Source organism: Podarcis raffonei, chromosome W (genome assembly GCF_027172205.1).
Source record: "Podarcis raffonei isolate rPodRaf1 chromosome W, rPodRaf1.pri, whole genome shotgun sequence".
NCBI lineage: Eukaryota > Metazoa > Chordata > Lepidosauria > Squamata > Lacertidae > Podarcis > Podarcis raffonei.
The window spans coordinates 25519905-25537947 of NC_070620.1; the positions used below are offsets into that span (position 1 = coordinate 25519905).

Consider the following 18043-nt stretch of genomic DNA (forward strand, 5'->3'; position numbering starts at 1 on the left):
AGGGGAGCACAGTAAACCCCCCGCCCTGTCGGGAGGGCCTTTTTTACTTAACAGTTCTTTAAAATCTTCTCTTGGCTTCCCCAGGCTCTTCTCACCACAAAAACTTTTTCCCCCACACCCCCTTCAACAGTCAAGAATAGTGTGAAGTAAATCAGCAAAACTGGTGCGACTTCTGCAAATTTTAACACAAGGAAGTCAGGCCTCAATACTACACAAAAACAAGAGCTTGAATGTCTATTGTCTCTCTCATTCATCTAAGAAAGAGCTGGCTCAATAAGAATCTCAAGTCCAGAAGTCCAAAGCACCTTTTGCTCTTTCCTCCACCAAGAATCCTTACTTGCTCTGTGGGGTGCAGCACTAGGATTTGGGATGATCTATAGGACCTCAGATCTGTTCATCTCTTTCCATCATATCGACCATCAATTCAAATAACTGTCTGGAATTTTTTAACGAAAGGGAGAAAGGCTTTCTGCTGCGTAAAAGCCTGTATATCGAATGTCTCTCACACATAAGCTCTCTCAGCAAAACATTTTTAATCACTCCATTAATTTAACACTGGGGTTTGGGTAGGTCTTTAAGTCTTCAGGCCCATTCATTCCTTTCCTCCATATCGTCCATAATTGCCTCAGACGTGCTCCAATATATTAAAGGGATAGGTCACCTTTTAGTCTTTTCCCCTTTATTTCTTTCTTGATTTGATATTACAGCAGTCCATGCAAGCTGCTGTTAAACAATATAATTGTAATTCTCTTCTCCACCTTGTTTTTTCCTGGATTGTATTTCAAAATGCAATGGGTTTGACCTCCTCTTTCTCTTGCGTTAATTAAGCGTCTGGTTAATCTCAGCTATCTTTCCATTCACTTCGGTTGAACTCCCAGTCCTTTGTACAGCTTCCAGCTCAAAGAAGCCTCTAGCTGCCGTAAGATTTATGCTTAATTACCTATGTTTTGAAAGCTTTTTCCGGGGGACCAACCGTGCTTGCAGATACCAGACGCCTCTTTTCTTTGGAGCGTCTGCCGCAGGATCACTCCCAAAGTCAGGCTTTCTCTCCGTGGGGAGGGAACGCTGTTGTGGGCGTCTGTGGTCTCCTTCAACTCCGGAGACCTCTCCAACGCCTCAGCATGTCCTTTTAGATGCAGGAAGTCCTCCTGGATCTTTGGGGAGTTGTGAAGCCTAGCAACCCCCTCTTTCACCCCTTCGGTGAGTGCTCACCCCTCGGAACTCCCGAGATGAGCGTCTGGAAGCAATCAGCGGCAAAGTGGAAAAAAAGTGGAGGAAAATAAGCCCACAATCGACCACAATCTACTGCTATCACCCAGGGATCGACCGGTTGGACATCCCGGCTATAGACTATATAACGGTTTCTAGGGACCTCCTTCCTTATGTTAAGACCCTAGAAGTTATGCCTAAATTTGACACTGATCACTTCTCAATCCTGCTCCAGCTAAAAGCCTTCACTCAAGAGACACATACTGAAGACCAACCCTTCCTAATGCCAGAAGGAAGAACTTACCATACAGCAAAGTTCATCTGTTTGCTCCTGACCCCACTTCATAAGGCTGGCATGGTTTGCACAGTAGTGACCTGAGAGTAGATCCCATTGAACTCAGTGGGGCTTATGGACAGGTCTTGGTGCCAAAACCAGTCACCGTCCTGTCCCCAAGCCTGAAAACTGCAACCCCAGAGCATGGGCAGAAAATAGCAGAGTAGCTATTACATATAGGTGCCCCCATGCTAGGTGCTTAGGGACTAAATCTTGGGGAAGCTTTTCATCTCCAATTGGTAGGAAGGAGGGTTCAGTAACCTGCTGGTGGTGAGGGGAGGGGGGCTTCTCAGCCCATAAATTCAACTCACGGTGGAATATTTGGTGGGCTGGATCTGGAGCACAAAGGGTCAAGTTTTGCTTGCATGAGCCCTTCTGTTCCTTCTTCCAACTTGTCAGGCAGGAACGTAAGAGGTCAAATCTGGAGAGTATTTCATTCTGGGCGTCTTGTGGCAGAGCACAGAAGGCGTGCAATAAATTCTTTTCAGTTCTGCCAAGAAGGTCATTCCCCAGATTCCACAAGTGCAAAGACCCAGGGGTGTCTGAGTTATGGGGGTTCTTGGGGTCCAGGACAGCTGGCTAGTCAGGATTGTCACCTGCAGAGTCTATGTCAACTAAAGCAAGATGGTCTGCCTTGTACTGAGGGCTTATTGGAGGTGTTGCTGTATGTGGAAGCAGAGGAGCTTGTGATGCCACACTCTTGGGGGTCTCTCCGCCCAGCTGAAGTAGGGCGGTACCTTCAGGTGCCAGTGCTCATGGGGTGTCCTTCCTGCCATGATGGCTTGGCCTCCACAGGGCAGCCTCTCTCCTCGCCATGTTGGCCCAGTGGAGGAGGCCTCTCCATTGGGATATGCCAGGCAAGCGGCCTTGGGGGATACGCCAGGTTCTCCACTAGGACAGGTGAAGGGGGCGAGGAGGGAAAGCCCCTCTCTGTCTCTGAGGCCTAAGAAGGAGAATAATAATATAATAATAAGGGCTTTATCTCCTCAGAGGTGGATGGTTCCCTCAGGGGAGTTTGACCCCCCCGGACCAACTTCCTTCGTCACCTCAAGAGTCAGCGCTAGGAGAAGGGCTCCACCTGCAGGCCTAGGGGAAAGGGGGGCTCTTCCCCAGACAAGGCTGGAGGCTCCCCTTCTGGCCCCTCGGGGTCCCAGGAGTCCTTTCTGGACAGCCCTCACTTGCCTCCAAAATGGGCCAAGACGTCTGTTCCTCTCCCTCAGGCGGTATTTCCACAGAAGAAGTCGCTCCCCCTCCAAATCCCTGCAGGTCTCAGGGGGCCACTGGAGCCCAGTGGGGGGACTCTGGGGAACTGGCTTAACTGGGGTCCTCCCAGTACAGCCCAGACAAGAAAGAGAGGGATCTCTCAGAAGAAGAAGCCATTGCAGAGAAGAACTGGACTTGGCTGTTCTCTGCTGAGGGTCACCTGCCTTTCTGAAAAGGCTTCCTGGGGGCTGCAATGCCTTGAAGGAACCTTGGGGTGCGGAATGAGGAACCCCAAATGGAGCTCAGGCTCCTGGCAAATGGGGAAAGGGACTTCATATGGCATCTTTCCAGATGAGTCTAGGGATCTAGTTGTGTGTGTATGCAAACCCACAAAAACCACTAGATGTTCTAATTTCTGTTTTTCACCCATGGGTGTTTTTGAGATACCGCTTACTTTATCACACTTGCCTGTACTATCTATTACACTATCAAGCATTTTAAGCACACTATAAACATGGGTACAGTTTAAACCTCTGTTGACTTTAAGCAACCCACCCGTTTTTAGCCAACGGCCTACTTTGTACTAAGTGAAGCTTGCAGTTACAGAAGCAGATGAGCAGATAAACAGATATCTTGCTCGTTTCTTATTTTTCATTTATCTACGTTGTTATATTATTCATAGGCTTAATGGCTATATGATTTATTATTTGTCAGCTTTGGCTATTAGCTTTCTGTTAGCCTTGCTTTTATGGTCATATCACATTTTTCCTATGCATAGAAACTAGGGAGCTAAAGATGCTTTTCTGGCAGTGGGACGAATGTCATGGCTAAAGTCTTGAGGACAGAAACCAGAAAATTCCTTCCAGAAGGTTCTGTTCTTTTCTGCTGAGGCAGCTGGATATATTATGATTTGCCTGAGAAGGGCTGGAAGGGCCCCGCCTTGCCTCTTTCCACCTGGCTTGGGGAGGGGTCTGACAGGCTTCACAAAGGCTGCAGCGGCTACTCAGCAGAGAGGACTCCTTTTTTAAATTGGTTTTAAGTTATATTTTATCTGTGTCATTTTAAGTGGTGGGGGTGTTTTAAATTTTGGTTTACGATTTGGTTTTTACTGTGTTGGGGTGGGATTAATGTCTAGATGGGGCTGGTGGTTCGTTCATTTTTAATATAATTGTGAATTGTTTTTCTTTTTGGTTCTTTGGTTTGCTGGGGTTTTTTTCTATTGTTTTATATAGTTTGGATCTGGTTCTTAAGGGGAGAGGGTCAGGGCTGCTGGGGAGTGGGCCCCAGCCAATAGAATGGCTGGGGCAATTTCCACAGGTGAAGATGTCCTGAGACACCAGATCTCTGTGATCACAGGTAGGAGGAGGAGCTATGCTAAGACCAGACCATATCATTACCGAGGAGGCAGGTTTAGTTGTTCTCCGAAGACTATCTCTGCCTCCAGGTCTGGTCTTGACCGGATGGATATTGGAATCCACAAGGGAGACCCACATGACCTGAAGGTGTTGCTGTGCAATGCCAGGTCAATGATTCATAAGACCACTGCCATCCACGGCTTGATTGTGGATGGAGGACTTGACCTGGCATGTGTGACAGAGACTTGGTTGAATGAAGCAGATGCGCCTGTCCTTGCCGCTGCTCGTCCACTAGGTTTCTTGTATGCACAGCAACCCAGGTCATGTGGGCGGGGAGGGGGGGTAAAGTGATTTTTAGGAAGTCATTAGTCTGCAAAAGGTGTCCTATTGGGAAGACCCAGTTTTCTGAGTGCATGTTCTGGAAGCTGGGCAATAGGGGCAGTACAGGATTCCTTATGGTGTACCGACCTCCCCGCTGCACCAAGGATTCCCTGCCCGAGCTGCTTCAGGTTGTGGCGGATATGCTCCTGGAGACACCTAGCTTAGTTGTCCTGGGGGATTTTAGCATCCATGTCAACACAACCTTACAAGAGGCCGCTCGGGACATTGTGGAAAGCATGGGCTCCATGGGGCTGTCCCTGAAAAAGTTTGGCCCAACTCATAGCCGCAGACATGCCTTAGACCTGGTGTTCACCTCTAGTGACGTGGGTGAACTGACACCAAGTAAAAGTGAAACAAAAGAAGTGCCATGGTCAGATCACTTCCTGGTGCAAGTGGACTTCTCTGTGACCCTGCCCCTCTGCAGGGAGGTGGGAGCGATTTGGATGGTCCGCCCCCAAATGGTTTCCAGAGAGTGGTAGGGGATGTTTTATCCCATGTTGATGGCCTTTCAGCTGATTCCCTGGTGGCCCGCTGGAATGCGAAGTTAACCAGGGCTATTGACTGTCTGGCTCCAAAGCGCCCTCTCCAATTGCATGAAGCCTGGACAGCCCCGTGGTTTTCCCCAGAGCTGAGGGCGATGAAATAATCGTTGAGACGGCTAGAGCACTGGTGGTGGAAAACTCATTTTGAATCAGACTGGACACGGGTTAGAGCTCAACGACAAGCCTACCAAGTGGCGATAGCGACGGCGAAGAGGACTTTCTTCACTGCCTCTATTGCATCTGCAGAAAATAGGAGCAGGAGACTCTTTCAGGTTGTAGTGAAGTTGGGAAATTTTGGTATGTCAAAACGTTGGTTCACGCAGGTGTGAGGCATTGTGGGAGAGCTAAAACTGTGGCCTTCTGGGGAAGGGGTGTCTGGTCTCTTTAACTGTAAAACTCCCTGTCTTTAGAAGTGTGAATCAATTACATCCTGACTTTAGGCAGGATGGGATGTTATCTGATTTGCAGATCCTGGCAGCTGGGGGCTTGAATGTGGATTGGGTGTGAAAAGGTACAAAAGGCTATCAAGTAATTTACAAGTCAAGAGCCTGGTACCTGTCAGAGAGAGCTGGGAACAGAGCGGGAGCCTTTTGATCTCAAGGCCTCTGAGTCTAAACAAAGTTCAGCTGTGCTGGTCTCCTGACAATCAAGAGATATTGTCTCATCATACAACCATTGGTAAATTGGTAATTAACCTAAAGAAATGATTGGTCCCTAAACCTGTCCTCCACGTGGGGTTTTCAAGGATAAAGGTTTGGGGAATTCAGATGCAAACTGCAGAACATCTTGCTCTGCTGTTTCACCTGAGGGTGTTCGACCAGTGAAAGGACTTTGACTACTTGCTGTGCTTTGAACTGTTACTGTGTGAGTATGATTTTAGTTAGCTATATTTTTCAGCGTTTTTATTTTCTGTTTGTAACCCTTTCAAGAACTGTGCAAACTTTTTGAGTGGCTTTTTCAATAAACCTGGAAAATGACTTTTGCCTTTTGTATTTTGTGCCTTTGCTAGGAGAAGCTGAACTGGTGCCTTACCGTTTGGACACCTACCTGTTGAATTTCTGTCTGCGTCACGGTAAAGTGACTCAGGCCTGTGCAACCTGGTAAATATCGAAGGGGGGTTCTCCTCCTTGAACCCCATTTGAGGGTGGCCCAGGAAAGGAGGTGGTGGTAGCTTTACTGTTTGGCTTGTGACTTGCAACACCTAGCGAACTCTTCCTCTTCCTGCCAGGTCCTGCCGGTGTCTAGAGGACTGGTCGGGGGGGGGGAATGGTCCCTGCTATTACTACACAGGTGGTTCGCAATTTAACAGAGCCACCTTTGACATTGGAGCCTGGCAAAGACTCCAAGATCTCCTGCAGTTTTTGCAGATGAAATCGCTCAGATTCAGAGAGAGGTGGACTCCACTATGGGATCAGGGCCAGGGTGAGAGAGTGCTAGAGTCCTGTCTAGTCAAGCTGCATCGAATCAATTCAAATCTGTTACCTCCTAGGATGTGGACAGGCTGCTTGGACGAGAGAAACCAACCACCTGTCTCCTTGATCCTGGCTAATAAAAGTGAGCTGGGAAGCTACTGACAGAGACCCACTGCTTCTTAACAAACATGTTTAGACCCGGCTTAGCTTCATGCCAACGCTGCCTTCTCTCTCCCTACCCCTTTCCCTTTTCTTTTTGGCTCAGAGTCCTGCTCCCTCCATTTTATCATTCCCTTGGAGGAAATGGAGAAAGAAAGAAAGAGAAAAGCAAGGAGCCACATAGGCGTCCGCCCCCCGCCGTCTGCAGCCGCTGGCAGGGAAGCGCCTCCTTCCCTGTCAACCAGCGGGGAAAGAAGCAAGCAGCAGTGTGCTGGTCCCGAGGGTTATCCGTGCAGCTAGGTCCAAGTCCAGTCCAAGGTCGAGGGTGCAGTATGGAGGCAGTCCGTCAAAGCTGAAGCTGGGTCCAAGGCAGGGAGTCAGGTGAGGTCAGGAACTCTGGTAGAAGAGCAGGACAGGGTGCAGGCAGGAACAGGCTACCAACAACGTTGCTCCTGCAACTTGGGACTGGGGCTGGCTGGCTTTTATCTGCCCCGAGGCATAGGGCGGCCCCGGTCCACAGGTGACTTGCCTCTCCTAGCCTGGAGGCGAGCACTCCTCCTGCAAGAACTTAGTTCCCTCCGCCTCTCTGCCCTGAGCCTCTGCAGCCCAGGAGAGGCTGGAGGGTTACCAGACCCAGAGGCAACCTCAGCTTCCCCTGACAGGGCTGAGAGTGGAGCACCTGCAGGCAATGGGCCCTCCATCACCTCAGGAGCCAGAGCAGACTCAGCTGGTGCCTGCACCTGAGGATCCAGCACAGGTAAGGACCCTTCAGGCTCAAGCCCCAGCCCCGGCTCAGCTGGTTCTGGAGGCAGGGAGTCCTGTGCAGGCTGGGATTTCTCAGGTTCAGCCTCCGAGTCTGAATCCCAGGCCATCACAAGCAGCCTTGGAGGCAGGCGGGACGTGGCGAGAGCAAACAGCTACACACGGGCGCTCCAAATGCACGTGTGCCCGCCCCTTGAAGCCGGCTGTGAGGTCCCTCCTCTCTCCAGCCTCTGCCTGAGCCCAAACTGGAGGCACATTCACGGTCCAAGGCAACACGTGCGTAGCTGGCCGGTCAGGTGTCCTTCCTGAGAAGAGGAGGAGGCAGAGCCACGGCCGGGCTCGAGGGTCAGTGTCCTGGAGTTTTGGGCTTCTGCTGACCTCTCCTCACCCTCACCCTCCACCCGCACCCCACCCCACTTCTCCTTTCCCACTAGGGCAACCGGCGGCAGCGGAAAGTCCAAGTCCAAGTTTTATTACGGCAAAAGCCAGTGACACTAAACACCACAAGATCAAACAAAAAGAAATCAACAACAACATCAGGGGGAAAAAAGGATTACACAAGGGAACTTCACAGTGTGCCATTCAACAGAGGAGATTTACGCTTCCTGATTACTAAAGTGCAAAATTTGGCCACCTCATATGATATTGAGCTTGAGGAATCTTCCAGAAGGTATTTTCGTAGAATTTCGGGGGAGGATTCCAAATAATGTTGTAGGGGTATAAATTTTGATAAAAGCGGCAAAATAAGTTGAACTCGCTCTTCACTATAAAATTCGCAAAATAGAAGGATGTGTGTGACAGATTCTACCTTATTAGACATACAGGGGCAGAGACGCGCATGCATTGGTACCCGCGTGAATTTGCCGTACAGCACTGCTGAGGGCATTGTCTCAAAGCGGGCTCTAGAGAAAGCCCATCTATAAGCTTCGTTAGTGATGTTAGTTAAGTAAGGGGCAGCTGCAAAATTAGGCCAAGCTTTTAAACAGACGAGTAGATAGGTGTCATACGGGAGGCGTCTCTCGAGCAAGCCTCGGAGACTCCCTTTTATTGAATATTACTGCGTTTGCCACGTGTGCTTGTTGCTGATTGGTTAACATAAGTTCAAAACAAGGGTTGCATATAAGACATTAATCATAGACAGGTTAAAGGTTGGGAAAAGGAACGCGGAGTTTACACAGGCATGGGTTCGGACTGCCCGTACCAGAGTGGTACGAAAAAGGAATGTACAAGGAGGGGTAAGTACAGATTGATATGGTGTGAACTCAAGGTGAACAGAACGTACCAGGGTGATGAGGGAATGTCTTAGCATCAGCACGGTTTGTGCAGTGTGAGCAAAACAAAGCTTAGAAGCGAGACTTCCCATATGTGCAGAAGCAATGGAGAAGATCAGTCTACATCCCAGTCCCAAAGAAGGGCAGTGCCAAAGAATGCTCCAACTACCGCACAATTGCACTCATTTCACACGCTAGCAAGGTTATGCTCAAAGGCTTTTGCATAGTCAATGAAGCAGAAGTAGATGTCTTTCTGGAACTCTCTAGCTTTCTCCATAATCCAGCGCATGTTTGCAATTTGGTCTCTGGTTCCTCTGCCTCTTCTAAATCCAGCTTGCACTTCTGGGAGTTCTTGATCCACATACTACTTGAGCCTTCCTTGTAGAATTTTAAGCATAACCTTGCTAGCGTGTGAAATGAGTGCAATTGTGTGGTAGTTGGAGCATTCTTTGGCACTGCCCTTCTTTGGGATTGGGATGTAGACTGTGTTAGGATATTTCCGTTCCACCTTAAAAGGGAGCAGGATGTTTGTATAACAGCCTGCGTAAGTTCCTGTCTCACAGGATGTTTATGTTGTAAGTTCCTTTCGTTTTCTGGCTGTTTTTGCCTGAGCAGTCGGAGCAGACGGTCATGCCTTCTTTGTTCTGACCAACGCCTAATAAACTGTAAATATGCATGTTCTGCTCTCATGCTGTGCAACTTCTGTTGTGTGAATTCTGCTGATAGAGTGTGCACAAGTCCAAGAATGTGGCTATCTTTTCTTGAGGCTTCGTGTCGCTATAATTGCTAGATACTGTGTGACTAAGGGAGGTCGATGGATCGTCCGGCACGTTTGCTGGCACAGCTCCACCAAAGGCTAAAGGCACGTCTGATGGCCAGGAGCAGGGGGGCAAGTTGCAAAAGCCCACGCCAGTGGAAAACAAGGCTATGTTTGCTGGCACAGCTCCACCAAAGGCTAAAGGCACGTCTGATGGCCAGGAGCAGGGGGGCAAGTTGCAAAAGCCCTCGCCAGTGGAAAACAAGGCTATGTTTGCTGGCACAGCTTCACCAAAGGCTAAAGGCAAGCTGCAAAAGCCCACGCTGGTGGAAAAAAAGGTTTTGTTTGCCAGCAAATCTGCTTCGAAGGGGAAGGCCAGGTTTGTTATTGACTCTGCGGCCACGCGCCATCTCACCAAAGACCGCCATCTGTTTATCTCCTTCACACCTCAAGATGGAGAGGTCCAGCTGGCTGATGGAAGGACTTTGCAAGCTACAGGAGTTGGGACTGTGAAACTTGCTAGTCTGAATACTACCATCAGAGATGTACTTTTTGTTCCAGGAGCTGCGGACAATTTGATTAGTGTACCACAGCTGACTGGGCGTGGTTTTGAGGTTTCCTTCAAGAGGACTGTCTGTGTCATCAGAAAAGGCAAAGAGGACATGTGGCATGCAAAGATGATGGATGGTTTGTCCTGTCTAACTTATGATGACAATGCTGTTATATCTAATGCTGATACTTGTTGTGTTGCACAAACTAACAAGGTTCTTCATGCAGGATGCATTCATGATGCACATCGAAGATTTTGTCACCTCTCTTGGCAAGTGCTAGCCAAGATGCCTGGGTTGGTTGAAGGTTTGGACATCAAACCCTGTAAGTTTCACATGAAATGTGTCTCTTGTGCAGAGAACAAGGTGAAGGTTGCTCCAAAAGGCAAGGAGTCTAGCAGGCAGGCTTCCAAACCCTACCAGCTAGTTCATGCAGACCTGGTAGGTCCTCTAGCGCCCTCTTTGGGAAGAGCAAGGTACTTCATGGTTCTAATTGATTCTTTTTCCAGGTACATTCATGTGTTTATGCTCGAGCAGAAATCGCAAGCATTTCCTAGGTTCAAGGCATTCTGTGCTTGGTTGGAGAATGCTCACGGTAAACGTATTGGTTGTCTGTTTACTGATCGGGGCGGGGAGTTCACTTCTCAGCAGTTTGAAGCTTTCCTGACTGAGAAGGGAATCCAGCATGACTTGTCAACGCCTAGATCGCCATGGATGAATGGGCTTGCGGAGAGAGCAAATCAAACGTTGCTGCAAGGGATAAAAACCTTGTTTGCATGATGCCAACCTCCCTGAGAAGTTTTGGGGGGAGGCTCTCTCGAATTTTGTTTACACTTTTAACAGGAGACTGTCATCACCTATTGGCTGCACTCCCTATGAGAAGATGTTTGGTAAGAAACCTAATGTCAAGCACTTGAGAATCTTTGGTTCTGATATGTGGGTGCACACCCCACAAAGCAACAAGCTTGGGAAGCGTGGGGCACATGGTTTGTTCATGGGGTACGAAAAAGGTGCATACAGGGTATGGATGACTAACTCTAAATCCATAAAGTTCACAAGGAGTGTTGAGTACAATCCTAAGTGGGGGGAAAATGTGGGAATTTTCCAGAGTTACCCAGAGGAGGATGAAGGTGATGTAAAGAAAGCAGATCATGCTGAGAAAGCTGAGGAAACTGAGGATGATGATGATGATGATGATGATGATCAGAGTTCGGATTCCAGTTCAGTGGGCGGCGCTGCTGCTGCTGTCAGTGACAGTGATGACACAGCAGACTACAAGAGCGCAAAAGCCTCAGTCAGACCATCTGATGAGTCTGACAATGAACTGGAGGAACCACTGTTCACCATTGGTCACTTTTCTCCTAAGAAGGAGGAGATGAGTCCAGAAGACTTGCGTCTGGTTCGCAGGTCTGAAAGGGCGACCAAAGGCAAACCTCCAAAGAGATTTGCTGATGAGTTTGCTAAGACGGCAACTGCTGTTCTTAGTAGCTCAGAGAAGGTGTGGGAACCATCAAGCTTCAAAGAGGTCCAGGAGTTAACCTCTAAAGATGCTGAGCCTTGGCTTAATGCCATGAAGGCTGAAGTTGATTCCTTAAACAGGAACCAGACTTGGGAGCTGGTACCGGTAGTCCCAGGAATGAGACTGGTTGGCAGCAAATGGGTCTTCAAGGCCAAGACAGACCAGAATGGCAAGGTTGTCAGACACAAAGCCAGATTGGTTGCCAGAGGTTTTTCACAGGTACCAGGGCAGGATTACCACGAGACCTACTCACCCACGGTCAAATATGAGAGCATTCGGCTGATGCTCAAGATCGCTGCGGAGGAGAAACTGCATGTTTCCCATCATGACATTAATACAGTTTTTTTGTACGGGATTTTGGGGGAGGAGCTGTACATGCTTCCACCTGATGGAATGCAGATACAGAAGGGAATGGTCTGTAAACTGCGGAAATCCTTATATGGTCTCAAGCAGAGTGCCAGGTGTTGGAACACAAAACTCACTGAAACGTTGCTTTCTCTAGGTTTTCACCAGGGCAAAGCTGATCCGTGTGTGTTTGTCAAGGAGGAGGGGCAAAACAAACTGTATTGTTTATGTTTTGTTGATGATCTTCTGATGTTTTGGAAGAATCAGGCTTTCTACCAAAGCACCCTAGCTCAGCTGAAGGAGCACTTTGACATGAAGGATCTTGGTGAGGTATCCAACTATCTTTCTCTGCAGGTGGAGAGGGATCAAGCAGGTAATTTTCTGGTACACCAAACACAGAAAATTGCTGATGTGTTAACCAGGTTGAATTTGGTTGATGCAAACCCAGCAGACACACCGATGGTGACAGGTTACCAGGTAGATAGTACTGCTGAAGCGTTTTCTGACACAACGCTGTAGAAGAAGAAGAAGAAGAAGAGTTTGGATTTGATATCCCGCCTTTCACTCCCTTTAAGGAGTCTCAAAGCGGCTAACATTCTCCTTTCCCTTCCTCCCCCACAACAAACACTCTGTGAGGTGAGTGGGGCTGAGAGACTTCAAAGAAGTATGACTGGCCCAAGGTCACCCAGCAGCTGCATGTGGAGGAGCGGAGACGCGAACCCGGTTACCCAGATTACGTGACTACCGCTCTTAACCACTACACCACACTGGCTCTCTGTACAGATGCATTCTAGGCAAGTTGAATTTCATTGCTAGATGTTCAAGACCTGACATTGCTGTAAGCACTAACCTGCTTAGCAGACATGCTAACAATCCTACTGTTCAGGATTGGAAAGCTCTGAAGCGCATAGCCCGGTATTTGAAAGGGACTATGCACTACAGGCTGAGGTTCACCAGTCAGAAGACTGGAGGTCTTGAAATCTTTGCAGATGCAAGTTTTGGAAGTGACACCACGGATGGTACAAGCACTTCTGGAGTATGCTACATGTACAACCACTGCCTGTTTGACTGGTTGTGCAAAAAGCAGACGACAGTTAGCCTAAGTTCCTGTGAAGCAGAACTCAATGCTCTGTCATTTTCACTCATGGATTGTGAATGGTTGATGCAACTGTTTAAGGACATTGGGGTTTCTGTGAAATGTCCTATACAAGTGTATCAAGACAATAGATCTTGTTTGGCTTTGCTGAACTCGGAGAGTTGCAAGCAAAGGACCAAGTACTTGCAGATTAAGCTACATCGTGCAAGAGAGTTTATTCAGAAAGGACTCATTCAGGTGTCCTACATGCCAGGAAATGAAATTCCTGCTGATCTGTTGTCTAAGGTTGTTAACAGAGAACAACTGAAGGTTTACGCACAAAGGTTGCAATTGGGTTGAACCACAGGTACTACAGGTTACACGGAAAGGGGGAGGATGTTAGGATATTTCCGTTCCACCTTAAAAGGGAGCAGGATGTTTGTATAACAGCCTGCGTAAGTTCCTGTCTCACAGGATGTTTATGTTGTAAGTTCCTTTCGTTTTCTGTCTGTCTTGCCTGAGCAGTCGGAGCAGACGGTCATGCCTTCTTTGTTCTGACCAACGCCAAATAAACTGTAAATATGCATGTTCTGCTCTCATGCTGTGCAACTTCTGTTGTGTGAATTCTGCTGATAGAGTGTGCACAAGTCCAAGAATGTGGCTATCTTTTCTTGAGGCTTCGTGTCGCTATAATTGCTAGATACTGCGTGACTAAGGGAGGTCGATGGATCGTCCGACATCGAGCTTGGGGGCTCAGATGGACTTTATCTCCCTGGCAGTATCCCAACAGACTGATCTTCTCCAATCTTCTGGCCACTGCTGAGTTTTCCAAATTTGCTGGCATATTGAGTGTAGCACCTTGACAGCATCATCTTTTAAAATTTTAAATAGTTCAGCTGGAATACCATCACTTCCACTGGCCTTGTTATTTGCAATGCTTTCTAAGGCCCATTTGACTTCACTTTCCAGGATGTCTGGCTCAAGGTCAGCAACCACACTACCTGGGGTGTACGAGACATCCATATCTTTCTGGTATAATTCCTCTGTGTATTCTTGCCACCTCTTCTTGATGTCTTCTGCTTCTGTTAGGTCCTTACCACTTTTGTCCTTTATTATGGTAATCTTTGTACGAAATGTTCCTTTCATATCTCCAATTTTCTTGAACAGATCTCTGGTTCTTCCCATTCTGTTGTTTTCCTCTATTTGTTTGCATCGCTCATTTAAGAAGGCCTTCTTGTCTCTCCTTGCTATTCTTTGGAAATCTGCATTCAATTTCCTGTATATTTCACTATCTCCCTCGCATTTTGCTTGCCTTCTCTCCTCCGCTATTTGTAAGGCCTCGTTGGACAGCCACTTTGCTTTCTTGCATTTCCTTTTCATTGGGATGGTTTTCGTTGCTGCCTCCTGTACAATGTTACGAGCCTCCATCCATAGTTCTTCAGGCACTCTGTCCACCAAATCTAAATCCTTAAACCTGTTCCTCACTTCCACTGTGTATTCATAAGGGATTTGACTTAGATTGTATCCTACCGGCCCAGTGGTTTTTCCTACTTTCTTCAGTTTAAGCTTGAATTTTGCTATAAGAAGCTGATGATCTGAGCCACAGTCAGCTCCAGGTCTTGTTTTTGCTGAAGCCATTTCCGACCTGGGAGGAGAGGGGGTTGCGGGCTAATCCCTCCCACACGCGCGCGGGGGCTGGCCTTTGCCCCCGCGTGAACAGGGAATCCCCGGGCGTGTCTCCGACCCGGCCCGCCAATCAGCGGGTCGGGGAGGTGGGGCATAGCCTATTTAAGCCCAGGCACGCCCGGGGACCACCCTCTTTTCCCCTTGCCAGCGGGCAATGAGTACCGGGCTAGGGGCAAACTTGAACTTACCCGAAGGTGTTCAGCTGACGTGGATGGCGAGAAGAGGCATGCGATGGCGCGAATTTAAGCCTGCCGTGATGGCAAGAGCCGCCTCTGAGGGCCCACCTGATGCCTTGGTTATCCAGTTGGGGGAAAACGACCTAGCGTACCGCAAAGCGATTGATTTGAGATGGAACATTTTTGACGATTTTGCTGATCTGAGGGCGGTTTACCCAAACATTGCTATATTGTGGTCCTCATTGCTTGAAAGGAGGATATGGAAGGATTGTTCGAGCCCAGTCGGAATCAATAAAGCAAGAAAAGTCTTGCAGCGGGCTGTGGAGCGTAGAGTGGCGGCTCTGGGCGGGTGTGTCATCGGCCACCCTGGCATCCAGTACAGCAACGAGGCCCTCTACAGATGGGATGGCGTGCATCTTTCAGATGCTGGAAACGATATTTGGTTAGAGGACATCATAGCAGGGATTAGGAGTTGGTTACAGGTTTGAAGGTATTGGTGGCGAGCTTCGCTCGGGTGGCGGTTAGGCATTGGCAGGGGTGAATTGTTATGCAAATGAATGGGGGGGAAGGAAGCGCCATCACCTTCCCCCCAATGAAAGGGGTAGTCCGGTAGAGGACTCCGGGGGGCGTTGCCTTGTCCGAAACCTAGGGAGGTAAGGGCCTCCGGCACGCCCCCGAGCGGTGACACCCGTGGGATCCTAGTTGGCGTACTTCAACAGGACTCCCACGGCTTGTGGACAACCCTTCCCGGTTCCCATGCCGGGTAGTCGATAGGAGCCAATGCCTAAAGCCAATACCTTTCAATTCTGTAATCAATAAAGTTGTGGCCTTTTATGCCCATTAACCTTAAATAATGTGTCCAGTGTCTTCATTTCACATGGGGGAGGGGATTTGCCACGCAACTGTATGGAGCTTCTCCATCTTTGGCTGCAGAGAATATAATCAATCTGATTTCGATGCTGCCCATCTGGTGATGTCCATGTGTAGAGTCGTCTCTTGTGTTGTTGGAAAAGCGTGTTTGTGATGACCAGCTTGTTCTCTTGACAGAACTCTATTAGCCTTTGCCCTGCTTCATTTTGATCTCCAAGGCCAAACTTGCCAGTTGTTCCTTTTATCTCTTGCCTCCCTACTTTAGCATTCCAATCCCCTATAATGAGAAGAACATCCTTCTTTGGTGTCACTTCTATAAGGTGTTGTAAGTCTTCATAGAATTGGTCAATTTCAGTTTCTTCAGCACCAGTGGTTGGTGCATAAACTTGGATTACTGTGATGTTAAAAGGTCTGCCTTGGATTCGTATCCAGATCATTCTATCATTTTTGAGATTGCATCCCAGTACAGCTTTCGCCACTCTTTTGTTGACTATGAGGGCCACTCCAATTCTTTTACGGGTTTCTTGCCCACAGTAGTAGATGTGATGGTCATCCGAACTGAATTCGCCCATTCCCGTCCATTTTAGTTCACTGATGCCCAGGATGTCAATATTTGTTCTTGCCATCTCATTTTTGACCACCTCCAACTTACCCAGGTTCATGGTTCTTACATTCCAGGTTCCTATGCAATATTTTTCTTTACAGCATTGGACTTTCCTTTCGCTTCCAGGCATATCCGCAACTGAGCGTCCTTTCGGCTTTGGCCCAGCCGCTTCATCAGCTCTGGATCTACTTGTACTTGCCCTCCGCTCTTCCCCAGTAGCATGTTGGACGCCTTCCGACCTGAGGGGCTCATCTTCCAGCGTCATAACTTTTATATGCCTGCTGTCTTTGTCCATGGAGTTTTCTTGGCAAGGATACTGGAGTGGCTTGCCGGTTCCTCCTCCAGGTGGATCACGTTTGGTCAAAACTCTCCACTATGACCTGTTCATCTTGTGTGCCCTGCTCGGCGTAGTTCATAGCTTCTCTGAGTTCTTCAAGCCCCTTCGCCAGGGCAAGGCAGTGATCCATGAAGGGGATGAATCAACATTAGCTGCGAACAAAGCTTGATCCAGAGAAGAAAACAAACAGTTGCTATACATGTAACAATCTCGTGTTGTTTCAGTTCCACCCTTGGAACTACTCGCCACTGGTTTCACCAATGTAACTCTCTGGGTGTCTGTTTTCCAAGGAATGAGTGCATCTGCATTACCTTGGTTAGGGAATGTAGTGTTACGCTTAGCAACTCCCTGTTGTGTCTTTGTCTCTGACTTAGACACACCTTTTACTAGGCTTGAGTTGTCAACAATAGTAACACATGCAACAGCTGAATTAGCAAACTCTTGAGAATACCTCTTGGGTGGTACGCCCTTTGTGATTCTTTCAGACCTGCGTATGAGGTGCTGATCCTCCTTGCTGACTGGTTCATCCTCAGGACCTTTTGGAGAACCAGTTCCAACAGTAAACAGTGGTTCAACCTTAACCTGTGAACGTCTAGCCATTGTGTGTGAACCTCTCTCAATGACTGTGTCAACAGAACTTCCTGAGCTTTCTGTGTCACTCTCAGTACCAGAATAATCAGAATCATCAGAATCATCATCTGAATTGTCAGCAATGGGAAATGTTTGAAAAACCTCTGTCTCCTGTCTGGGAGTGCTCTCTAGAAATTTTGTGAGAATCACCTGACCAGATTCATACAAAATTACTCTGTAGAGACCCTTTCATTAACCCACAAAAATGCCTCTGGCATTCTTTACCCCATCTGGAGTTTCTGTACGGATGTGAGATCCAAAAAACCTTAAAATGATTTACAGAAGGTTTCCTGTGGAATAGCTTCTCAAAAGGAGAACTTTCCATACCTTTTGAAACCTTTCTCACCCAAGTGTAACAATAAGAAGATAAAGATTCAGCCCAATACTCATGTGGCAAATGTGAACTCAGCAATTGTGCATTCATGCCATTCTGCAACTCTTTGTTCACCTTTACACACACACTTTTGTTCCATGCAGCTTCTGAGACAGCAATTTTATGCTCTATCCCTTGTCTCTTGATGAAATCCTGAAAATCCTGTGAAAGAAAAATTGGCTTTTCATCTGTGAAAAGGAAATCAATATTAGCATCATGAATATTCTTAACCTTATCACAAAACTCTTTAAACCTTGCTAAGGTTTCTCTGGGTGATCCCAATATATATAGCCATACATATTGAGAATAGTGATCAACAAATACAAGGTTGTATTTTGCATTGCCTCTAGATGGTGCTAGAGGACCAATTACATCAGCATACACTCGCTGAAAAACACTGGTAATCTTAGGTGCCTTTTTATCCTTGGCTCCGTCCGATATACCTGCAAGAGAAAGCATTTTAGACTCACATGCAGTACAACTTTTGTAATCACT

At 47.8% G+C, this 18043-nt stretch overlaps 1 protein-coding gene across 1 annotated transcript; it reads right to left on the minus strand.

Moving 5' to 3' along the window:
* Positions 1-819: 819 nt before the first annotated feature.
* On the minus strand, positions 820-16637 carry LOC128406003 (craniofacial development protein 2-like). The gene is made up of 2 exons (XM_053373054.1): positions 15612-16637; positions 820-914 (listed from the first exon to the last, which is right to left on the minus strand). The coding sequence occupies exons 1-2, from the start codon at positions 16501-16503 to the stop codon at positions 820-822; spliced, it is 987 nt and encodes a 328-aa protein (XP_053229029.1). The 5' UTR covers positions 16504-16637.
* Between the last annotated feature and the right edge of the window lie 1406 nt (positions 16638-18043).